General features: G+C 44.9%; 1 protein-coding gene across 1 annotated transcript; it reads right to left on the reverse strand.

The window, feature by feature from the left end:
* Window positions 1-9,811: 9,811 nt before the first annotated feature.
* On the reverse strand, window positions 9,812-12,426 carry LOC136516892 (cysteine proteinase inhibitor 3-like). The gene is made up of 4 exons (XM_066510385.1): window positions 12,124-12,426; window positions 11,392-11,623; window positions 11,194-11,297; window positions 9,812-10,138 (listed from the first exon to the last, which is right to left on the reverse strand). Exons 1-3 carry the CDS (start codon window positions 12,319-12,321, stop codon window positions 11,194-11,196), a joined length of 534 nt encoding a protein of 177 aa, XP_066366482.1. The 5' UTR covers window positions 12,322-12,426; the 3' UTR covers window positions 9,812-10,138.
* Window positions 12,427-13,503: the final 1,077 nt, after the last annotated feature.

A 13,503-nucleotide genomic window follows, 5' to 3' on the forward strand; every position in this document is an offset into this window, starting at 1 on the left:
TCAATGAGAGAGGAGTGAGCCTTTTCAAGCTTAGAGTGAGCTTTGCCAAGCTTCTCATGGGCCTCCATTAGCCTCTCATGAGTAGCATTTAGCTCATCAAAGGATTGCTCAAGAAGTTTTACTTTCTTGTGCAATTCTTTGCACTCCTTTCTCTTTATCTCATTGCAAGCGTGCACTTGCTCACACATGTCCAAGAGCTTCTCCTTGGTGTACTCTTCATCTTCATCATCATCATTATTCCTACAAGAGTCACTTTCACATTTATCATCATCACTCTCATCATATTTTACCTTGGTAGGCTTTGCCATGAGGCATGTCGATGGAGTGTCAAAGATGGAGAGCTTCTTGTTGATGGCGATGCTTGCTAGTGCTCTTTTGATAGATTTCTTGTCATCATCACTACAGCTATCACCATCCGAGGAACCATCACTATCCCAAGTGACTACATAGCCTCCACCTTTCTTCTTCTTTTGGAATGTCATTCTCTTCTCCTTCTTCTCCTTCTTTTCATTTTTATCTTTCTTGTGCTTCTTCTTCTTATCTTCATCATTATCACTATTGTAGGGGTAATTTGCTACAACATGATCGGGGCTCTTGCAATTGCAGCATCTTCTCACATATTCTTTGCTCTTGGTGTGATCTCTTCTCTTTCTTGCACCATAGCCCTTCTTCTTCATGAATTTTCCCATCTTGCGCACAAATAGGGCCATGGCTTCATCATCAATGTCACTAAGATCATCATCATCACTTGATTCTTTCTTGGACTTGCCCTTGTTCTTAGATGATGATGAGCTAGCCTTGAATGCTATACTCTTCTTCTTCTTATCTTCTTCTTCCTTCTTGTCGTCCTTGTCATCCCCCTCCCTTTCCACATGGTATGTCTCTTGTGTCATGACATCACCTAGTACTTGGTTGGGGGTAAAGTCCTTCAATCCTTCTCTTATGATGAGCAATCTCAACATCTCAAATCTTGGAGGTAAGCACATCAAGAATCGATGAGAGACATCATCATCCTTGATTTTCTCTTCCAATACCTTCAAGTCGTTGACAATGACTTGCAATCGATGAAACATCTCCGGAATGCTCTCATCATCCTTCATCTTGAAACTTGTCAACTTGTCCTTGAGGATGTACAACTTGGCACTCTTCACCGCCGGTGTGCCCTCATATGTTTCCTCTAATCTCCTCCATACCTCATTTGCTCTTTCACAATCTTTGATTTGCTTAAACACCTTGGAATCAATAGCATTGTATATGGTGTTGAGAGCCATTGTGTTACATTACTTGTTGATCTTATCTTGGTTGGTGGGATCATCGGGATCGATGATGGCATAGTCATTCTCGGTCACTTCCCACACTTGATCATTTATTGAACCAAGATACATTCTCATCTTTATCTTCCAATAACCATAGGATGTGCCATCAAAGAATGGTGGTTTGCCCCCCACATGGTTGAACACAACTTGAGCCATAATTTGACACCGAGGTTGTTAAGCCTTCAATCAAACGGTGACCACGGCTCTGATACCACTTGAAAGGTCCTAGTATGGCTAGAGGGGGGTGAATAGCCTATTTAAAAATCTACAAATCAACTAGAGCAATTTGATTAGTATGACAAAAGGTGAAATGCAAACTTGCTCTAGCTCTACAAGGGTTGCAAGCCACCTATCCAACAATTCTAGTTGCAATGATTACTAGACACACAACTTGCAATGTTATTACTCACTAAGAGCTCTCAAACTTGCTACTCTAAAGAGCTCCACTAGATGAACTTAAAACAATAAAGCAAGCTCTCAATTCTAATTACACTAAAGAGCTTGCCACAACTAGTTTGCAAGAATATAAATGAGTGAGTAGGATGATTATACCGCCGTGTAGAGGAATGAACCAATCACAAGATGAAGATTAAGCCAATCATCGGGAGAATGCAAATGACAAGAGACAACCGAATTTCTCCTGAGGTTCACGTGCTTGCCAACACGCTACGTCCCTGTTGTGTCGACCAACACTTGGTGGTTCGGCGGCTAAGAGGTGTTTCACAAACCTCATCCACACGATTGGACACTGCAAGAACCTCCCCACAAGTGAGGTAACTCAATGACATGAGCAATTTAATAGAGTTACCTTTTGGCACTCCGTCGGGGAAGGTACAACTCCCCTCATAATCACCGAAAGTGGCCATGAACAATCACTAACTCATGCCGATCCTCCACCGCTGCACCAAGTCATCTAGGTGGTGGCAACCACCAAGAGTAACAAGCGAAATCCGCAGCGCAACACGAATACCAAGTGCCTCTAGATGCAATCACTCAAGCAATGCACTTGGATTCTCTCCCAATCTCACAAAGATGATGGATCAATGATGGAGATGAGTGGGAGTGCTTTGGCTAAGCTCACAAGATTGCTATGTTAATGAAAATGTGCAAGAGTGTGAGCTTCAATCGGCCATGGGGCTTAAATAGATGCCCCCATGAAATAGAGCCGTTGTACCCCTTCACTGGGCACAACACGGGCTGACCGGACACTCCGGTCAGTTGACTGGACGCTGAGGCCCCAGCGTTCGGTCGCTCGTAGTTAGCCACGTGTCCTAACTTCAACGGTCATCAGTCTTGACCGGACACTACGCTTGAGTTGACCAGACGCTGAACACCAGCGTCCGATCGTTTACAGTAAGGTTCCAAAACCGACTTTTGCCGACCGGACACGTCCGGTCATGCTCGACCGGACCTTGCCAGCGTCCGGTCACACTTGTGACTTCTTACTGTGTTGGCCGACAACACGACCGGATGCAGCCCTTCAGTGTCCGGTCGCTGAGCGACCCAGCGTCCGGTCAGTTGATCGATGCCTGCATCTTTGCGACCAACTCCATTTCACCTCTAACTTCTTCACCCTTGCTCAAATGTGCCAACCACCAAGTGTATCACCTTGTTCATATGTGTTAGCATATTTTTATAAACATTTTCAAGGGTGTTAGTACTCCACTAGATCCTAAATGCATATGCAATGAATTAGAGCATCTAGTGGCACTTTGATAACAGCATTTCGATACGAGTTTCACTCCTCTTAATAGTACGGCTATCTATCCTAAATGTGATCACATTCACTAAGTGTCTTGATCACTAAAACAAAATGGCTTCTACATTTTATACCTTTGCCTTGAGCCTTTTGGTTTTCTCTTTCTTCTTTTCCAAGTTCAAGCCTTTGATCATAACCATGCCATCACCATTGTCATGATCTTCGTCATTGCTTCAACACTTAGAATAGTGCTACCTATCTCATGATCACTTTGATAAACTAGGTTAGCACTTAGGGTTTCATAAAGTAATCAAAACCAAACTAGAGCTTTTAGCAGGGATGATCGGTCCTGTGTACTTCTCTCGAGATGTGCCAGTCAATTTGACCCCACAATTGACATGGAGAGAAAGTTTATCAGTAATTTAAGGTGGAACATGCTGGTCTGTGTCTAGACAGTTCCAAGTATGCCACTTCGGGAGCAGCCATATGGGAATAGAGACTGAATAGCCAATCCGCATAGAAATCAATTGTTATGGACTATAAACCTCATTGGTAGCGATTGATTTTATGTTGACAGGTATAGTGCACGTATATGTAAATGAGATCATCAGCTAGGTGGATATTATTAGGATGAATCATTGAGCCAATGAATCTTACAAGAAAAGATATAACATGTGAACAAATCAACTATCTAATACGAACGGATCTATAGACGCTCTAAATCTAATCTGTTACCACCAATAATGAGGTTTGACCAAATCGATGGCAGCTATGATGATAGTAACAAACTAAAACTAAAGAATCTGCAAAGACATCTATACCTCAACAGTCTTTCTGAAAGACATGCTATACGTGAAGGCTCGGATGAATCGGCTAAAATAGCCGATTTAGGTGAAGGGAACTACAGCGTGTGAACAATTGACCGTTTCACATGAACAAACCTATGGACTCCTAAGACTCAACCCGCTATCTCTAATAGTGGGGTTCGATCGGATCGATGCAGCCATGAAAAAGACAATGAATCAAGCCCTTAAAGTACACAGATCTACTCATGCTTAACGGAATCATGTGAACATACTGTAGGCATTAATGCACAGGCGATCGGCTATTTAGCCGATGCAGGCATAGCAAACAACAAATGTCACACCTAACCAGAAACAAATCTATTAACTAACATCCTCCAATCTACAGTGCCATCATGGGGATCGACCGGATCGTTACAACCATAATGGTGAACCATAAACTAGATTCAACTAGCCAGCAGACCACTTCAAGATTATGCATGTCTTAACCATGTACTATGTAGATCAAAATCGAAGTAAAATAGCCAATGAAACATAAACCGTCGTTCAAGGTAGATAATATCGTGTTGTAACAAAACGAACGACGGATCTAAAGGATATGAGGCCAATCTAATTTGATCTCGGTCGGGCAAATTGATGTTGTTGTAAACTAATGACAATGAAAACATCAGCAAGATCAGTAACTTAATGAATCTACCCGAAGGACGCCACCCTTAGATAAAGCCGATAACTTGACCTTAATCTAGTTTGAGCAGTGGAGGTTGATCGGATAGATGCAGCCGTACTTGAACTAGACAAGAGTCGATAACTAGCTTATACCAGAGTCGCAGTGGAGGTCAACCAAATCGATGCAGCCGTACGAATAGAAGTATAAGCCATGATAGTACTTATAGACAAGCCGGAGGTTGGTCGGACCGATGCAGTTCTGCTCGCTGAAGAACTCACCGAGATCTACTCTACTCCTACTCCTAAGGGGTGGTCGGAGCCAAAAAAGTAAGTAACTTGTATTTGATTGATTGTGTGTCCTTCACAATAGCCAGGGTCCAATATTTATACCCGGAGCTTAAACATGAATCCTACTAAGGTATGACTTCATTACAATCTTTGGTATAAAAGAGAACATTCCTAACTTAAGATAACTTGGACCCTAATCTTTCCCTTTTTGTAGAGTCTGATATGTATTTCCCGACGCCAATCGTAGCCTATCATCGTTATCTATTAATGTCATTCAAAGAGAGCCAATTCTAGTGCCTCCTCTAAATCAGCTGATATCGATCCTTCATGCAATCGAGTCCTTGATTGGCACAATTCTGGAAGCTTTGAGTTTCCATGTTCTTCTCCAAATTTTGGTGTAAACAGGGGCTTCCCGCATGGTATCTTCAACACCTGTGTTTTCATACGCAGGGTGGACTCTCTCCTTGCTCGGTTGAATCCGGCGATAGACTAAGTTGATGGCTACAACAACTCCATTAAGATTGTTTCGCATCTGACTAATAATCTGTTGAAGCTCAGTGACCTAGGTCATCTCCTCACCGTTCGGTCTTGCCGACCAGTTTGCGCTTGGCACTGCAAAGTGGTCTATGCCGGCAGACAGGCTCGGTTCAACATTTCTAATATAAAACCACTTAGCATTCCATCCTTTCAACGACGTGTTGAGAGGCACTTGTATGTATTCTCTAACCATTCCATCCCTCAGCTGCAGATAAACACCACCGACCACTTTGGGGGACCCAGATCTAGAAAAGGGTTTGAGGCAGAAGAAATAGCGAAAAAGATTGAAGTGCGAAGCGATTTCAATGAACGCTTCGCACAGATTAATGAAGAAGGAGATATGAAGGATACCATTGGGATGGAGATGGCATAGGCTAATGCCATAGTAACCAAGAAGTTTCCGCTAGAAAGGATGCGTAGGAATCCCAAATCCACAAACAAAATAAGCCACGAATACAACAAGTTCGTTGGTATCGGGGGTCAGGAACGGTTCACCTGCAGCAGGGCGCCATCTGGCGGTTGCTTGATCGTGCAGGACGCCTTCAAACACCATTCCTTCCAAGATCTTCTGGGTGGTCATAGATTTGACCGACTCCTGGTCGTGGCGGACCTCGTCGGTACTCTCTGCCACCTCCCTCCCTGACTTCTTCGGGCTCGAGCGGTAGCATTTCTTCCCGTCCTTCGCCATGGATCGGATTTGATTTGATTTGGCTACGATTTCGATTGCGAAGATGCTGCGGTTGCGGCTATAGCAGTGTGCGAGAAGGTGAAGCACCGAGTACTCTGTGGTTGCGAGGAAGATGGTGTGCTAATGAGGACTGAGGAGAGTGCGCCGCCGTGGGTGGATTGAAACAGTTCAACCCTGACCCTTTATCTTAAGGGGTTTTGGGAAACCACGCTGACCCTGCCACATTGTTCGCCCCCTCTGCAATATTTGTGCCACCTCCTTCACGCCCCTCCAACTTCTCTGTCAATTATTATTGGGCCGGTATAATGGGCCTACGGGCATACTAAACAGCTGAGCCCGCTTTGTCGGTTTACCTCTCCAAATTTCTCCATGTTCTCCAAATTTCACCATGTTTGCCACAGTATAGTGCTAAGCACTCTCCATGTTCTCCTAATTTCGCCATGTTCGCTAATGTTTGCCATGGTATAGTGCTAAGCACTCTCCATGTTCTCCAAATCTCTCCATGTTCTCCAAATTTCTCCATGTTCTCCAAATTTCTCCATGTTGTCCAAATCTCTCTATGTTCTCTAATTTCGCCATGGTGTAGTGCTAAGCACTCTCCAAATTTCGCCATGCTTAATTGCTAAGTACACTCACCATTTTTAAGTACTCAGCACTCTCCAAATTTTACTCCTATGTTCAGTGCTAAGCACGGAGATTTAGTCCTTTATACAAATATGAATAAACTCCAAATAAACATAAACTGCTCTGTAGGATATAAAATTCACCGATACATTGCTCCTGATAAACTCCGCTCTGTTTTCTTCATCATCGAGTTCATATATTTTATTTTTAAATTATGTATTACCCGTCCTACATATTTGTATTGTAGGATCATCGTCTGGGTGGTCGCACCATCTTGCCTTCGGATTTCTCCGCCGATCAATTGGTCGGACCACTAGGTTCATGACTTCATCGCCGACCAATTGGTCGAACCTTTCGGCATTCACTTCTACTATGCACTCACTTCGCTGCCGACCAGTTGGTTGGGCTACTCGGTACTTGATTCTTCGCCAACCAACTGGTTGGATTGTCTGTCGTTTCATCGTCAGTTACACTGGGGGCTTGCCAGCTAAGCTGGGGACTACGTCTGTCGATTCGCTTGTTGGCTTACTATATTTTGCCGACGCTGCATGTCATGTGTGATATCAAGGTTTTCCATGCTATCTAGATCAGGGTGCTGATCTTGGGCGGCACATCAGGGGCTTTGATAAGTATATCTATCGCGGCAATCCAATTCTAAGCATTTTTTGTTTTCTCCATGTTTTACCGCTCGATATTATCAAGTTTTACTCCAGATGTCCAGTGCTAAGTGCAGGGATTTTGTCTTTTACACTTAATTCTTTGATCCTGCTACAAGATGTTTTCTATCTTACAGTAGGCTCAGGGACTAAGTGCGTACACTTCACCTTGCGGTGAATGTACTATTTTTCTTCTTACTGGTTTTTCAGCTAAGCTGGGGACTAGCTGTGTGCTCGGCTAAGCTGAGAATTGGTTGTTTTGACTAAGTGGTCGTTGAAATTCTTTAATCCTGATATCAGGTGTCTTATTCACCTACTGTCAGGCTCGGGAACTACAATGTATACATTGCACCTAGCGGTGCTTGTATCAAATTTAATGGTTGACTAAGTTCTCGTTTTTCTTTTTTAGTTGCTGATATTCTTTGATCCTGACACCAGGGGCATTTTTCACCTACTGTCAGGCTCGGAGACTACAATATATATATTGCACCTTGCGGCACATATATTAGTACTAATATCCTCTTTGCATAAGTAATGGATGATGATCATCTGACTTCGCCAACGAAGCCTAAGTGTATACACTTCACCTAAGGTGGAGAATTTTTAAATTTTAAACTTGAGCTCCTTACATCCTTCTGGCAAGCCTTACTTGGCTAAGTTCGAGATCAGGTCACCTGATAAATTGGCTGGCTTTAATTCCCACCGATCGGATTACTAGTTAAACTGGTCGGCACTTCGTTTTGTTGATTGGATTACCAGTTAAACTGGCCAGATTGTCAGATTTGCTGGCTGACTCCAAGTTAAACTGCTCGGACTTACTCAAGACAGCGTTGCTCAGCGGATACAAGACGCTCGGGGACTAACATTGGGGGGTATAACCCCAGGTACTCACGGCAATGGACATGGGCTGCACCAACAAGGGAGGTCCAGCCCATAAGATCAAGGCCTACGCTGCCCAGTTCTGGTCGGCATGCACCGCAAGACAATCAGAAGATATCTTGATGGTGAAGGAAGATCTTTTCGAATATGATAGATATCGTATTCCTTGTAAATACTTACCCTATAACAGAATAGATCTAGGCCTAAACCGACTTGTAATCCTACCCCCAGACTATATAAGGCGGGTAGAGACCCCCTCGAATTCATCTCATATTCAATACAATCAACCAAAGACCCATGAATATGTCTAAACCGTTGTCTCTGCACCCGTGTCACCATCCGATTCCTATTACGTGCACCTCCACCGATCATCTACTACCGTGGGTATACCCCTCGGTAGACTGTCGACTAGATTTCGTCGACATAGTGGCACTTTGATAACCGCATTTCGATACGAGTTTCACACTCTTCATAGTACGGCTGTCGATCCTAAATGTGATCACATTCGCTAAGTGTCTCGATCACCAAACCAAAAAGCTCCTATCAAGTTTCACCTTTGCCTTGAATTTTTTGTTTTTCTCTTTCTTCTTTTCCAAGCCGAGCACATGATCATCATGGTCACCACACAATCATCGTGATCTTCATTTGCTCCACCATTGGAATAGTGCCACCTATCTCATGATCACTAGAGCAAATAGGTTAGCACTTATGGTTTCATTAATTCACCAAAACCAAACTAGAGCTTTCAATGAGGTACGATGAAAAGCGAAAAACTATGGGATTTCAAAACACAAGATTAGAAATTTTAGGCTGTTTGGAACGCATGAATCTAAAACATAGGAATCATGAGATATTTAAGTAATGTCAAATTAAGATGACCAACAATTAAAGGTGGCCCCTCTCTTCCATCTCGCATGCGTGTATTAACTAATATATTTTAGTACTAATAACATGGCACACAAGCTGTGGGTCCCATAATTATTGCAATATCTCAATTCTACTGTTATCGGCTTTTCTTCTTGAACGCAATCCTTCTCTCTCGTTCTTATCCAGTCTCGCTCCTTTCTGCTCGTCCTCATCTCTCTATCGTATCCTCGCAAGTGGAAGTTCTGAACATCGAGCACAGGTGAGCGGGCACGCGGCGAGCACAGGGGATGGCGGCGCGTTCTTCCGTCCGTCGCAGAGAAGAAGCACCGAGGAGCCATGGCGGGAGATCGACGAGAGCGCCATGGCGGCAGCGATGGTCGAAGGTCTTCTCGCCTTAGCAACTCGTTTTTTTCCTCCTCTTCTCACACGCGCTGCCTCGGGCTTCCGCAAAGGAAAACAAAACCATGGATCGGATTGGATTTTTTCTTTGCTGTGAAGTTGCTTGCCGGCTACAGTATTCCGGAGGAAAGGGTTTGAGCGAATCCTCCGTTCCAAACGCTTGAACCAGTTTCCTTTCCTCCGTTTCTGATTCCTTCATTTTTTCCCCAAACAAGGCCTCAGTAGAGCCGAAGAGGCCCTAAGATGTACAAAGGCTGGAAAACCCGGGTTTCTGTAAGAGCATACGGTGCAAAGATTTAGTGGGAGATTCCAGAATGCTAGGCGAGCGGCACTCGGCCGTATTTCCCAATTGGACGTGCTGGACAGCTGGCAGATATCTAGTGGCCGAATTTTGAAACAGCAATTTTGTCTTGTTGGTTTGAAATTTACTTCAAACCAGACGACAATTTGGCATTACATATATATGCAGTTGAAGTACTCTGCCATACACAGACAGAACCTCCTTATATACAGACATGGAAATGGACAGTGTGAAATACTGAAATATACAACAGTTCTATGCTCCCACGTTCGAAACGAATACATATTCCGGTAAACGAGGCAAAGCATTTCAGCTTGACAGCAACCTACTATATAGAATTCTAAATACCTAAAACTTCATTTTAAACCTTCACGCTTTCCATCCTTGCCTGGAATCCTAGTCACACCAAGTATGTCTGAAAATGAGGGACGAGTCAAAACTTAAATCACATTGTGTTTGCAGAATGCTGCATTATAGAACCAAAAAAGCAAAATGAAGGAACTGATAATAGAATAGTATGGAGACGAGAAAACTAAAGATGTGTTTTTCTTTGCTAGAGTACTCGTCTGAATACATCAAACAAGACAGTGATCTAATATCAAGTAACTTGCATTGCAAGTTGTAAATACCAATTTTGATGTATGCATCAGAAAGCAAATAAACAGACTGATGCAATCACAGCACAGCACATATAAGGATACAGATATTGTTCATCGGAGCATTGGATATTATCTGGTTCCTGAAAAGGATTTGATTATGACCTAGATTCCTGAGCTATGCCACTGGTTTTTCACATAGTATTACAAGATACACAAACACTGCGAATTATATAAATAGAAGAATAAGACATGGATATGGTTGCAGGCAAAAGCTAAAAGCACTGCATGATGCAAATGTTGTCTTGGGGAAGTGTCTGGCGACTGGCATTGGTGTGTGCTTCCTGCTATTTAGTTTCGTAACAAAACATTGTATGCATGCATAGAAAGTTTTGTTACGAAACTAAACAGCAGGTTTTCTACTGATAGCAGTATAGCACACGGCTTGATATGGACCCAAAGCTTCGCATGACTACATGAAGAGTGTCATTTTAATCAAGGCCTCACTTTTGGATTTCCATAAAAAACGAAATAACTAAATCCCAACAGATTCAACTAACAGTAACCATCCAGTAAAAAACATTATCCAGATGGCAACATATAAGGCCCCACATCAGCACTAGATACTTCCTAGTTCCCACAGTAGCCATGGCAAAGATAAAAGAAACTATACAAACATAGTTTAGTTTGATCATGTTCTGAAGCACTACTATACAAGATACCCATGCAAGATCAAAACAATATCATGGTTACAGCAATTAGCGTCACTGGCAGCCTGTCCTTGACTCGTGTGGTTATAGGTCGGTTAACCAAATAGCAAGAGACCAGAAATGACATCCGTTGCACAAGAAGATGAAAGGAGATGACATCATACCTAAGATGATGATGTGAAATCGCCTGAAAGTCCATCATTCTCAATGGTGTGCAGGCGAGCCTCTTCTTGTATGATGTCTGCTTCAAGAGAGAGCTTGGCAATAGCTGAAAAATGTAAAACCACGTTTATTTATCCTGGTAGATTACATTGGATAACTATAAACAAATATACTATCCAAACACGCAAGGCCAACAATACCTTGCCCAGAGCTAACATCAGAAGCAACAAAAGACTCGGATTCAGATTCAGAGTCTCCAATAAGGCGAAACTCGACAACAGACTTGAAATCCTCCCACGGCTTCACCCAAACCTTTGCTCTGTACAGACTCTTTTTTCCAGCATCAGCTGCCTCCAGTATCAGGTCATGCAGGGTCCCGGTCACCACCTGCCGCTTAGATTTGAGCACCCTTGTAAACTCCAAAGCAGCACCCTGTACAAGGAAATTCTCCAGACGTTATGCACAACTTAGAAGAAACCCAGCGTGGTCGTGGTGTACATCACTGGAGAGATCATCCTACTAGACACTGCCAACGTTTGAGTCTTGGAATAACATGAGACAAGGACCAAATTGCTAGACACTGCATGTGTTTCCACCTTTCTAATAGCTCTGGTTCATCATATGTTTTCGCATACAGTTCAACCATTAGATCTAGAAACCGAAACTTGATTCTAGCAAATCACTCCCTTAAGATTGCACCTAAGTTTAGGGACCCCTACAAGTTGATGCAACTGAATCCCGGTAGCGAATTCATGGACCTAACCTTTTTCCCCCACCACTCGAGAGTGGAGATTCATTGACCAAATTGGGTGACGTCACTTGTAAGTCAATGCAATCCACTTCCCATGGTACACAAGAGTCCACACACTGATGGAATTCAGGAATTGGTGTCGACAGGGTGGAGAGACGAGGAGGGGGGCAGCGGCACAGACCTGGTTCTTGTTGTGGTGGGCGACGGCGAAGCGCGCGGCGTCCTCGGCCTCGGCCCGCTCGCGGAGCGCGGCGAGCACGCCCCTGACGAGGCCGCTCTCGTCCCCGCCGAGGTGGAACCCGGAGACCGCGGCGGCGGAGGCCGCGAGGAGCGCCGCGGCGAAGAGGACGGCGGCGCCGCGAGGCATCATCATCGTCATCGCGGCGAAACTACTACTACCAGGCTACCAGCTGGTTGGTTCGGCGTCGGCGTGTGGCGCTTGGCTGCTGCTCTGCGCTTCTGCTGCCTCGTGCTCGCTTTGGTGTCACGGTGGGCGGGTGGGGACTGGGGAAAGCGAAGGGGAACCGGGTGGTGGGGGCAGGTTGCCGTGGAGGGGACAGCGACGCGTGATCCGATCGGAGCCGTCAGCGCTTTGGGATCGGGCGGTGGGTGATGACAAGGAGCCCTGCCCGACGCGGAGATCGATCGGTTTGTCGTTTCTCCCCTTCCGTCTTCCAGACTACTCCGTACTACTATGGCCTTGACCTAGCACAACGCAAGGCGTCCTTATCTTATAAAAAACACACACAACGCAAGCGTGTCTGCGTTGCGCGTCTGCTCTTTCTGGAGTCGCGACCCACAAGGCCACACGCGACCGGGCTGTTGCCTTCGTCTAGGGCGGCGCCACCGCGTCACAAGGCTGCGTCTGCGTCTGCGTCTACCGCAGTTCAACCCCTTGGTCCCCTTCTAGGACATCCGAAGCTTCTTGTGAGCTCAAGTCATGACTTATCAACGCAACAGTGCAACCAGAGATCATCGACCATTTCAATTTACTACAGCAGTCAGTAGTACTATAAAGTTATTATAATGTTGATGAATCTGCTCACACCATTCAATATGGACTATCAGCCTGTTCGCTTGTTGGTTTCAGCCAGCCCAAACCAACCAGCCAACAGTGTTTTTCTCTCACAAAAAACCAGCACCAGCCAGTCCAAACCAGCACCAGCCCCAACCAGCGAACAGGCCGTATATGACAAATCAAAATAAGTAGATCCTCTGTTTCGTAAAATCGTAATCGGCAGGAGACGTCCGGATGGATGCCTGCGTCTAGACGCCCGCGGCTGCTCTGTTCCCGTCGTAGCAAGCGGATTGCGCGCTCGTCGGGCCACCACATCCGCGGGCATCGCGCTCGCCGAGCTCGAACTGCCGCGTCGAGATGGAGGGAAGGGAATGGAAGGGAAGGGAGGGGAGGGGGAGGAGAGGAGACGGCGAGGCGCGCCACACAAGGAAGGAGTCGAAGCCCTGCGGCAGACCGCTGTCCACTAGCCACTGGCGCGCATTGCAACATGTGCAACATCTGATCTACTTTTGAAACATCCAGATAGAACATTTGCAACATACA

The sequence above is a fragment of the Miscanthus floridulus genome, chromosome 17, assembly GCF_019320115.1.
Source record: "Miscanthus floridulus cultivar M001 chromosome 17, ASM1932011v1, whole genome shotgun sequence".
Lineage (NCBI taxonomy): Eukaryota > Viridiplantae > Streptophyta > Magnoliopsida > Poales > Poaceae > Miscanthus > Miscanthus floridulus.